Source organism: Desmodus rotundus, chromosome 8 (assembly GCF_022682495.2).
Source record: "Desmodus rotundus isolate HL8 chromosome 8, HLdesRot8A.1, whole genome shotgun sequence".
NCBI lineage: Eukaryota > Metazoa > Chordata > Mammalia > Chiroptera > Phyllostomidae > Desmodus > Desmodus rotundus.
Window position 1 is genome coordinate 94,025,905 of NC_071394.1, and position 12,382 is coordinate 94,038,286.

General features: G+C 47.5%; 1 protein-coding gene across 7 annotated transcripts in view; it reads right to left on the bottom strand.

Annotated features, from left to right (window-relative positions):
- SRGAP3 (SLIT-ROBO Rho GTPase activating protein 3) overlaps positions 1–12,382 on the bottom strand; it is a 348,421-nt gene that overhangs the window by 86,396 nt on the left and 249,643 nt on the right. For all 7 annotated transcript variants that reach the window (XM_053929334.1, XM_053929335.1, XM_045192165.2 and 4 more), the window contains one exon: positions 272–334. In XM_053929334.1, the coding sequence (XP_053785309.1) occupies positions 272–334 (63 nt within the window). The remainder of the gene's footprint in view (positions 1–271; positions 335–12,382) is intronic.

Below are 12,382 nucleotides of genomic sequence, written 5' to 3' on the forward strand. Positions count from 1 at the left end.
GTTTGTGTCTTCTGCTTTGGCAGGTAACACATTCCCACAGCTGGAACTTTTATAGAGTAGACATGTCCAGGGTCCCAGCACCGATGTACAGAATGAGAAGCTGGGGTTGCAAATCATTATATCCCCCCACAATGACCCACTGTCACTGGGGTATATGACACAGCAAAGAGGCCCAGGGTCCTCCCAGACCTCTGGTTAGCTGCCCTCCAGCCCTGGGCACTGAAGAAAGGGGGCTCCATCTCAATGGCAGCAGAGGCTGAGCAGGACTTACTGTGTAGAGCTCATTGGTGACCTTCAGGAGCTCCTCGTGCATCTGCAGGCCAATCTCCTTGCTCTGGAAGATGAAAGAGCAGATGTCAGAGGGGAGAAGGTGGCTGGTTGCATTAAATTTCCTTTTCAATACAGCAAGGGCAGGAATGCTTGGGGTGAGGTCAGGTGGGGAAGGCTGCAGAAATCAGCATAAATCTCATCAATCTAGACTTGAATTCCTAAATTTGTGTCCATGAAGCAGTTTCCCCTGGCTATATAAGTTGGGGAACCTGCTTGGTGATTCACAGAGACATCACCATTATTAAAGATTCTGAGAAACCCCACAGCCAATCAACCTGTTCAGCTTTCTTTAATTCTGTGTGTCCTACATTTATGTGACCAGAATATGTGTCCCTAGTTTAATACTCATTAACATCTCATGAGAGTGGGGTTCCACAGCACACAGTTTGAGAGATAATGATCTAGCATCTCAATTCATCGTGAGCAGCACAGGTAAATAGACAGCCCTCTGGATCACCGGCAGAAGACTGAGGTTCTCCCCCCCACTATGTCACCAACTGGCCACGTGGCCTTGAAGACTTAGTTACCACATCTATTACAAAACCAAAGAAACACTTCCCAAAGCATGCTCGGGGCAGGGGGGGGGCACACTATAAAAGGGGACTGGGGCTTCTGTGACCACATACATTTGGGAAAAGCTAGTTAAACGAAGTGAGACAGGTTCTCTTACTGCAGAACTCTACAGGGGCTGTTACACCCTCATGTGCATGGACGTTCTAAGGGGGGCTGGAGTGCAGGTCAGCAGCCCTTGGACTCAGTGGTCTGGGGAGGGCTCAGTACCAGGCTCGTGCCCCTTGCCCACAGCCTTTCTATCAGCTTCTGGGCCTGGAATTGCCAAGAATCACTTGTCTGAAGGGAGCCCTTGTATAGACCAGATCTCATAACAGACAGCAAAGCTCTGGGGCGATTCCCAGAGATCTGCTTAGACCTCACTCCAGCTTTGGTGACTAAAGAAAGGGACCCAATCCAAAGCACAGCAGAGCCTTAGCAGAACTTTCTGTGCAGATCTCGCAGGGAGCCCTCAGTTCCACCCCAAGCTTCTACAGGGCTGCTCGATCAACCCAATTAGCTACCCCCATTTCCTTTTATTCTCCCCGATTCTCAGTCTGTGCCATGGTGTCTCCCGTAGCCCTTCCCCCGGGCATTTGCCCCACTGATGACTGGACTCTCTGGCACCCACAGTGGCTCCTGTCAGTGCTCAGTCTCGCCCACATCTGACACCCAAGACCCAGTTTCTTCTGTATTTATTTTTATGATCTCCCATTTTTGAATGTACTAAATGCACATGGTGAAAGGAACCCTAACAGCCAGCAAGGTAAACGTGAAGTCTCCCGGGTTCCGAGACCCCCCACCCAGAGTCGCTGCTATTCAAAGTCTCTTCTGATACCTTCCAGAAAGTTTATGGATGCACAAGCATGCATTTGGATAGCATATGTTCTTTTTGAAACACAAATGGGAGTATTCTCTGTATACCTTTGCATCTCGCTTTTTCGTCTAACAATATATCTGAGAGGTTTCTCCTTCACAGCCCATGCAGCTCTTGCATCCTCCTTTTTTGACAGCTGCTTGGGGTTCTGTGTACCAGATGTAGCATAATTAATCAACCAGGTGCATAGTGATGGGCATTTAGGTTGTCTCCAGCCTCCTAATATTTCAAACAATGGTGAGGTGACCACCTTTGTACTCTATCACTGTGCACAAGGGCACTGATGGGGTTATCTGATAGAGTAACCCCATCAGATAAATCCCCAGAAGTGGCTGTGCTGGGGAGAGTCCTGCCTTCACAGTTCCCACCAGCCGTGCCTTCTCAGCCTCTGCCCCACCGGCTCCCCACGCACCACTGACTCCACCTTCCACTTCTCGGTGGCCAGCAGCCATGTCATCATCTCCATGGCCCTCTCTCCTGGGCTCCATCCTGCATGACCATGAGCCCAAGCTCAGAGACCTATTGTTTTCAGCTGTTGCAAAACAGTATGGTCTGGATATCCCCTATCACACTGAACTCAAATTACCCCAAAGCACACTCCTGAACTTCCCTCCATTGCCTTGAGTTTGGTCAATGGGATGATATCTTCCCAAGCATGGTGACTAGAAAATGGGGAGTTATTTTTGATACTTTAAAAAAAATCCCTCCTTCTCAGTCCACTCTGTCACTGCCTCCTGCCTTCTGACAGCCCAATCCTTTGTTCTCAGAGGCAGGTGATGCCGGTCCCCTCCCCAACAACCATCTTGCCCTTCCCACTTCCTAACAGAGCTGTGGATTGGCTCTGCATTCAACCCGCCAGCTGAGTTCTTCCAAGGACATTGGCCCCACCCCAATTTGAGATGACAGATTCTGACCTGTGTTGTTAGCCCAGGGGTAAGTGACTTCACTGGATGGAAGAGAAGGACTTGCATGGTTAACAGGAAGGTTTTAGCCTTTCTTTGAGCCCCAGCTGCTACCAGCAGACATCTTAGGGGCATAAAAGGAAGCGGCCTTGACTGGCAGAACAAAAAAATAAAAATCCTGGCTCCTTAATGACTTCCTGAGAAACTGGATGAACTACACCCAAAGCCTGCCTCCTAGTGAACTTCCACTTCTGTGGCTTTATTGGTTAAGCCAATTTAAGCTGGGGCTGTCACTTGCAGCCAAAAGCATCCTAAAAGATAGATTTCCCACCACCAGCCCCAGAACAAGCACGTCATCACTGCAGGACCCAGATTACTGAAGCCGCCCCTTAACCAAGTGTCCGACTCTTATCCCCAATTCTGCATGCCTGTGCCCGTGCACCCTCCTAGAAATGTATTCCACTGGATCCGTCCAAAGTTTCCTCAAAGCCTACAAGGATCAAGATCCAGCTCTTCAGCTGGACTTTCAAGACTCTGGGCAACTAGCACTAGCAACTGGCCTGGTCAGACAGTAGAGAGGACTGTGTTTTGCAGCCACAGAGACAGGAACTGGACCTAGGGGTTCAAGCCATTTAACCTCTTGGCACATCATCTATCCCATCTGCAAAATAACACTTATTCCTGTTCTTTGCACCTGTAAAGATGTGGAATGTTTGTGCTTGCTTACTTATTTATTCATGTCTTTTGTTTCCCCCCCTTGAATAATCCATGAGAGGAAAACAACTTCCTCTCTGGTGGTAGATTCTCAGCTCTTCCAGTTGCTAGGAGGGCTGGCAGCAGACAACCTCTAGCCAAGAGCACCCTCAAAGGATAGCCACAGAGGGCAAGGTGACATACCTCCCAAAGACTGACACTTCATTCAAAGATGGATCTGTGTGGGGCACAGGGGCCTGCCTTTCCTGTCTCAACCTGGACAGCGCTGAAGTGCTGCTCGGCCTGCAGAACAGGCCATCGGGCTGGCTACGACTTCAGTCAGGAGTCATGGCCCCCATGCTTTCTCCCTGCCCCCTCCCCAGGCGTGGATCCCAAGAACAATCCCTAATTATTCTGCTGGATGCTAAACCCAGCTGTCAGAATCGGCCTCCAGGGTGCCCAGTCTGCTGTGTCTCACCCCCCTGCCCTCCCTGCAGTGCCACAGAGCCTGTCACACAGTGGGTGCTCATTTGTTGAATGAATCTATGAACAAATGAAGTGACCATTCTTCTAAGCCTCAGTTTCCTTATCTGTAAAAGTGGGAGGATGTCACAGGTGCCATGGAGTACCTATGAGGATGAAAAGAGATACCACATATGGCAGCACCTGGCATCAAAGAGGGGCTTGGGAAATAATAGTACAGGCTAAATTGACATCCACTGATGGCAGGGACCAGGCTAAGAATTTGCCCACAAAAGGAAATACAAGTTGAATATTTTATTAAGTTGTCCCTTAAAGATCTTGCAGCTTGGCAGGATCAAGAGACAAGAACCCAACAATTCTAAGGCAGGAGGTAGAAAGGGCCGCAAAAGAGTTACAGATAAGGGCCTGTGGGATGAAGTGATGAAGAGGCTGCAGGGACTTCCACCAGAGACACCTCAGCTCCGGTGAATGCACAGACACTGTGTCCCAGAGAGGGGGCACAGCCTGAGCAAAGGCAGAGACTGGGAGTAGGGAGAAGCTTGGTTTGAAAAGAGAGAAGCACAGCAACAGTAGGGTGAAGACCAGCTTGAAATGGAGGCTAGGCCAGGTCACACAGGTTTATGGAGGGCAGGCTTCATTCAGAGTGGAACTGGGAGCCTCTGAAGGCGAGTGCGATGATCAGAGCTGTGCTTCTTCAGGAAGAGGAAGACGGGGTGTGTATGGAGGGTGGATTGGACAGGGAAGAGCTGGAGGTCTGGTTCTGCTTTCCTCAACAGCCCCGTAAGGCACCAGATGGACCCTACCTGAGTCTCTCTGCTCACCTCCTTCTCAGCACCAAGCATGGGGCTGGCTGCAGAGTGAGTGCTCAGCAAATAGTTACTAAACTGCAAGGACTCGAAGGAATTTTATTTTGTTATGGTTGGGGTTGGTTGGAAGGGAAATATTCTCAACTGCAGTTCCAGAAACTACTGAATGAGGAGCCCAAACCAAACATTCCACCAGAAACAGGAGGCCAAAACCCTGATAATCTCTAGCAGACCGTCACACCCAGCCCTTGGGGACCAAGTGGCAACATATTAGCACTCTTTGTTCACATTTCTCACATGACTTTCATGCCTGCAGAGGTCAGGGGTGGCAGGCTGCTTCCTTCAGGCACAGGAAGTGTGTGGACTGTACGAAATGATTACATTGGACCAAGGAGGGCTCAGCCATGGCAACTGTGGTTCTTTGAGGTTGAAAGGTTGCAGTGCAGTCTGCCTGACCCAAGTAAGTCTGTAAAACCAGGTGGCAGGTGGCCCCGGACCTGTCTCTTTCTTCTGCCCACAGCTAATGCTTCAGTGGGGGTGGGGGCTGTCCTGGGCATTGTCAGATGTCTAGCATCATCCCTGGCCTCTAATCTCTAGACGCCAGTAGCATTCCCCACCCCACACCAAAATTGACAACCAAAATTACCTCTAGACATGGCCAAATGGCCCCTGGGGGACAAAATCGCCCTGGGTGAGAACCATTGCCCCAGACCAAGGGCTCCAAGTGGCAGCTTCACTGGCCTGCGGACATGTTTTATTTGGCCATTCAGTGTTTTCAGATAATCTGATTCTTTTCCCAGCTTTTATAAATCAGGAAATTCCCCTTACATGTGCAGCTTTTCAGCTTCTTCTAAAAAACCAGAAGATCCAGATTGGGCCTCCACGTCCAGCATGGCAGCCCTTTTGGGCGGGGTGTGTGTTCTCCACAGTGCCCAGCACCTCCCTCTCACTCCGCTCGTCCACATCACTCATCTGGCCCATGAGGGTATTTGAGTTTATGACCCAGAAACCAGTAGGGTCTGGCAGGGGGTGGCCATGTGAATCTTCTGGCACTCCTTAAGGACACCCATCACAGACCTGCCAAATCAGAACCTGTGAGAGTGCCTTTTTAACCAATGTCCTTCTCATACCCCAGCTTTGAGAGTCACTAAAGAGTCCACGTCCTGTGACTGAACCGCCAGGTTCCTCCATGGACCCCAACAGCACAGCCTGCATAGAATCCCAGCACTCCCTGAACTCACTCTCCTCTTGCACTTCTGTGGCCAATTCCCCACCTAGCTTTGATGCGATTTACACAAGCATTTACTGAAACCTACTAGATACCAGTTTCTACTAGGCACCAAAGACACAAAGCTGAGTGAGACGCAGGCCCCAGTTCTATTTATCACAGCTAGCGTTTATGGAGTACTTTCCATTTGCTGAATACTGTCCAAAGTCACTTCCATATGTTATCTAATTTAAACCTTTAAAGTAGGTCATAATATTATGCCTACTTGACAGATGACAGCCAGAGCTCAAAAGGGTTGAGCAATTAGCTCCAGGTTGCACAGATAGGAAGTAGCAGAGCCAGGATTCAGCTTTTAGTTGGTCTGACTCCAAAGAGGGCCCTTGTAATAACTTTCTGTGGTCTGCTTTCTCAGGGCCTTACATGGTATGTAGGCACATGGGTGAAATAAGCCCTTAAAATGCTGTCATAGAGATGAGTTCAGGCCACAAAGAAGGTATGCAGGAGGGCATGCCTGCTGGACACCACCTGCCTGTCCAATTCACTTTCTCATCACCTTGCTCCTTGCCCCCACTTGCAGGCATGTCTAGTTGTCTTTTGCCTGGTCCTTGTGGGCCCACCTGCCCTGTTAGGAATTAATCAGCCATAATGGCCATCTCTGACTTCTCCCTTCCTCCTTCTTATAACAGGCCAGGAGATATGATGGGACTGACCCTTGCTTGCCTAGTCATAGAAAATGGTCCATCGGGCATGGGACCCAATGTGACCAGAGTGCTGCTCTGGTTCCTTGTGTCTAGTGACTGGGTTGGAGATGGAAATGTAGTCCAGGCTGAGCCAATAAGAATCTTCTCTGGGAGCTTTCCAACAACCACATCCTTGATCATCTCTCCTCTGCAGACACTAAGCTAGAGTGTCAGGGGGTCTTGGGCTGCCCATCAAAAGGGGAACTGGGACCTTGACAGCAGCATGAGAGTCCTGGATCTAGACCTGCCTGGATAAGATTTACCCCTGGACTTCCCCAGCTTATGGGACCCAGCAAAACTTCATTTTTGTTTATGTGAAAGAATACTGGTGTAATATGTGCTTCTATCAGTGTGAAAATACCCAAACGACCATGGAGTGAGACAGCCTTCTGAAAACCCTCTACCAAGCAAGCACCAGCTTTCACATAGTTCCTGCAGGAGGACCAAGTTCCAACCACTTAGAGGGTGCATAAGCTCCTAAAGGCTGGAGCCCTGGCTTCCCAGAGTGCAGGTCATGAATATTTGCATACAGAAGGGGTTCTGTGAATGCCTGTGCACAAACCCCCCCCCCAGAGTGTTATCGAATGGGACCAGCTGACTAGATTTTTTTGACACAATGGTTCCTGAGTTAAATAAATTTCTTCACCATGAGAATCTTGCAATGTGCTGCTTGATTTAGTTTTCAGTATAGGGTTAAGCATGTTTTTATGGGAAAATCCTCAAAACTACTACAATTGGTCCTAGGGCTTTTTGAGCAGATTTGAAAAGTTTTATTAGGTCATGTCTCTGTCTCCCTCAAATGAACTTAGAAGTGGATCATTCCCATGGCTAAAGCCACCCTTTACATCTAGAAAATAATGCTGTCATAAAATGTTGTATTTTATTTTTTTAAATATTTTATTTATTTATTTTTTAGAGAGAGGAAGGGAGGGAGAAAGAGAGAGAAATATTGATTGGTTGCCTCTTGTACGTGCCCCAACGGGACCAAACCCACAACCCAAGCATGTGCCCTAACCTCCCACTGAACTGGCAACCCTCCTCTCTTTGTGGGATAATGCCCAATAAACCGAGCCACACTGGTCAGAGCCAAAGTGTTGTGTTTTAATGACAAGACTCCCCCTTCAGGTCTCCAGAGGAGACCATTTGAAATAATCCTTTAGAACATTTTAATGCAGGAAGTAAGGCGGAGCCTTCCTCAACCCCCAATCACCCATGCGGGGCTTCCAGGCCTCTCTTCCATCTCACCAGACCCCGCTACAGCAAGGCCTCTCACATTGCTTTCTCACATTGCTTCACCAGCTATCCTCATGTAGGGTTACCTTTGGGACATTCCACAGTTCCCAGCTCTGGAGTTCCAAGCAAACAATGGGAAGTGAACAAACTAACAAAACTTAATAAAAACAAAAACTTCTGGCTCTTGTCATTCTAAATCCCACCGCTTTTCCACACTCCAGCTTGTTTTCTCATCAAATAACAAAACGGGAGACGCACAGATGTTCCCTATTTAAGTATCTGGTGTATGTAAGCACTGGCCATCTCCCAAAGCGACTGTGTTTGCATTTCCAAAGCAAAGGCTTTAAAGGCGTGTCTCAGAGGAATGGGGCTTCTCCAGTTTGTCCTGGAAGGTCAGCTTAGCCCTGAGCAGGGCAGCTTGGACAGCTATGGCTGAGTGTTTCTTCTGGCTGTGTCCTGGCTTGCCAGTAACTGGGCTGTCTGCACTTTGTCATGTCACCACTCCTTGCCTCCCTACATCGTCCTTAGCCTACACTCTGCCCCACCTTCCATCTGGACACTTGCTCCCTCCCCTGTCCCCCACTGTCCTCCTTCCCCTGCTGCTGCTCACCTCCCTTCTTCTCCACTCCTTCCCAAACTAATTTCTATTTCCTGTTGCTGCAGCTCCAAATGCTGTCCTCTACATGTTGTTTTTGCAAGAAGATGGAATGTAGACTTGAGCCTTGAACTCTCTCCCCTGTTGCTGGGGCTGGGATACCAGGCTGCAAGGAAATAGGAAGGTCCTGGAACCTCTCATCCTAGGTTGTTGGCAGGGGTGGGCCCCACTGGAGCCCAGCAATGAGCTGAGGCAATGAGCCCAGCATCATGCCTGCCACCCTCTTCCCCTGTAATTACTCCCAGCATCTCTCTGGGATTCTATTTGCACTGAAAGCCTTCATTTTAAAAAATGTTTAAAGTAACAGGTCAGAGGTAGTGCAAAGATACCTTGGGATGGCTATGAACAAGTGAACTGATGTGGTCAGGCTAGATGTTCCTGGATCTCTACTAATAATGCTAAATATTAGTTAACAATACTTATTGTTAATAATAATGCTTGGTATTATTACTAACAATAATACTTATCATAGTAGTTAATAACGACAACAATAACTATTGTTTCTTGATATCTTAGCGTGTGCCAGGCACAATGGTAACTGCTTTACAGATAATACCTGGTGTAGGCCTAATGTCAACCCCTTCACTGGAGGCATTATCGTTAACCCCACTTTAAAGATCAGGGCTCAGGGAGGGTGAGTAACTTGCCCAAGATTGTAGGGCTAGTAAATGTGATTTTCTCAACCATTTCACTCTGTTGCCTCCGTCGGGAGAGCCAACACTCTACATACCTTTAGAATTTTTTTCCCAAACATTCCGAGATAATTATAAAACACAGATACTCCTCTGCCTTATCATAAAAAGCATACTGATATTTGCAAGGGTCTGCTTTAGATCCTCATAATTATCAAATAGCACAGAGTGCTCAGTGCAATTTTGCAGAATCTCCTGTAACCTATGACCAAATTCTGGCCCCTCCTCCTGGCTTCCAGGCCAAGCCAGAAGATGGTGCAGATTTCTGGGCTGAGTTTCTGCTGAAGCAAGTCATACTCAGGAGATTCTTGCTTGACTATGTCCCTGATGTCAGCCTGTGTTTTTTTTTTATGTTTGTTTGTTTTGCCATGAATCTCTTACAGATCAGGAAGGAAAGGGTCAGGGGGTAGGTGAGAGTCTGTGTGTTCTGGGGAAGATGACAAAGCTGTCTTCCTGAAAAATCAGTATCTATGAAAACCTGTGGCCACTCAGTTCTGAGCTCTTTTCTCCCCTCCACATTATCTTTAAGGTGAATATGGGTGTTGTCTGGCTTATTTGTCGGATTAAAACATTATTGATCATACTGGTGAATCACTGACCTGAGACATTTCTTTAAACTCCTTGTCATTTTCTAATCTGATCTTTAATTTCATTTCCACTGTTTGTGAATAGGATGGAATGAGGATTTCACTGGCATTTCAAAAGTGTAGCCAGGTATCCACCCATCTATTCACCCCTCTTCCACCCCTTCACCCATTCACCCATCTACCCACCTACTCATCCATCCATCCATCCACACACCCACCCACCCATTAACCTACCAATCCCCTCGGTCATCCACTCATCCAACTACCATTCCTCTATCCTTCCCTTCCTTTATATTCCCATATCAACTTCCCCGATCCAGGCTCCTACTATCTTCCACCACTGACCTGTATATTAGTGTATATATATTAATAACATGTAACTACCCATTCCCTTGTTAGAGAGAGTCCAGCATCTCTCTTTTCAAAGCCATCAGATACACAATAATTATCAATAATTATGATATTATTAATCATCATAAACTTGGCTTTGATCATGTCACTCTCTATTCAAGAACCTACAATGTTCTCCAATGTCTAAAAAATAAAGCCCAGATTCTGATTCTGATACCCAAGGGCCTCCTTGATCTGTCTTCACCCCTCACCCCTTAATTTCAGTTCTCCAGTATTTAAATATCTAAGTATTAAATATCTCCAATATTTAAACGTACAGAAGAGTTGAAGGAACAGTAACAAACACCCAAGAACAAGCCACCCAAATTAGATAACTCTTAAGATTTTCCCATTTTTGCTTCAAAATTACTCTTAGAAAGCAAAATAGTTACAGCTGAAGTGTTCTGAATGTCCTTTGTCACTCTACTTACTCCCTCATCCCTCAGTCACTCTCCTGAAGCTGGTATGTATTCTTACATGGTCTACACTTGGATAGCTCTATGTCAGACAGGCATCAGACAATATGAACAATATGAACTACTAATTTATGTTTTAGCCATGGCTGATTGACTCAGTGGATTGAGTGCCGGCCTGCCAGTTCAATTCCCAGTCAGGGCACATGCCTGGGTTTAGGGCCAGGTACCCAGCAGGGGGCACACGAGAGGCAATGACACACTGATGCTTCTCTCTCTTTCTCCCACCCTCCCCCTCTGTCTAAAAATAAATAAGTAAAATCTTTTTTAAAAAGATGAAAAAATTTTGTTTCATATTGTATCAAAATATCATAGGATCTTTGCTTTTTTTGCCCAACATTATCTTTCAAGTTTTACCCATGTTTATACATGTAGATCTAGTTCCATTGTATGACTATCCATAGCCTACCTAACTATTCCCTTCATGATGGACATTTAGGTGATTTCTCTTTGTTTCTTTACTACAAACACTATCGTGGCAAATGTTCTTGTACAAGGTTTGTGTGTGTGCAGATATGCTCGAATATCTTTAGGTTACACTTAGAAGTGACATTGCTGGGTCACAGGGTATGTACCTCTTCCTTCACTTCACTGTTACTAGATACTGCCCAGCTGTTCTCAAAGGGGCTGGCCAAACTCAGAGGTTTGTTAAGAGGATCTGAGAGCCCACGCTGCTCCACATTCCTGCCACCACGTAGGATTGATTGCTTTACCAGTCCAATGGGACTCAGACTGTGTCGCGTTTCATTTTACCCTCTCCTGATTACCAGTGATTATGAGCATCTATTCTTTTATTTTTAACCATTTAAAAATGGTTTTCTGTGACTTACCCATTTATATGTTTTACCTATGTTTCTATTGGGTTCTTTGCCCCTTTCTTATTAATTTGTAGGAACTGATTCTATATTCTCAGTATTAACCTTTGATTAATTTTGTACATGCTGGAGAACCAAGATGGCGGCGTAGGTGGATACACTGCGCCTCCTAGCACAACCAGAACTGACAGAAAATCGAACGGCAAGGAAGTCCGACACCAAGGAAATAAAAAATAAACATTCATCCAGACCGGTAGGAGGGGAGGAGACGGGCAGCCGGGGCGGAGAGGACTCGAGTTGCCCTGGCAGAACCGAGACTGGCGGAGTGTGGGATGAACGGGGCAGGCAGTCTGACCACTAGCAGACCCTGCGGACCCACATTCGCACAGATAAACCGAGAGGGCCAGACTCAGAGTGGCGGAGAATGGGGCAGGCAGAGCGTGGGTACCACCCCGCGGCCCCACACTCACGCACAGATAAACCGGGACTAATGGAGGGGAGCGAAGCAGACCGCGTAACCCAGGGCTCCAGCGCGGGGAAATAAAGCCTCAAACCTCTGATTGAAAACGCCTGTGGGGGTTGGGGCGGCAGCAGGAAAGACTCCCAGCCTCACAGGAGAGGTTGTTGGAGAGACCCACAGGGGCCTAGACTGTGCACAAGCCCACGCACTCGGGAACCAGCACCAGAGGGGCCCAGTTTGATTGTGGGAAGCGGAGGGAGTAGCTGAAACACGGTGGAGAGTGCAGCAGGCGCCATTGCTCCCTCTCGGCCCCTCCCCGACGTATAGCGTCATAGCACAGCAACCAGCGTTACCCCTCCCTGGTGAACACCTAAGGCTCCGCCCCTTAAAGTAACAGACGCACCAAGACAAAGAAAAAAAAAAATGGTCCAAATGACAGAACACTTCAAAGCTCCAGAAATAATTCAAC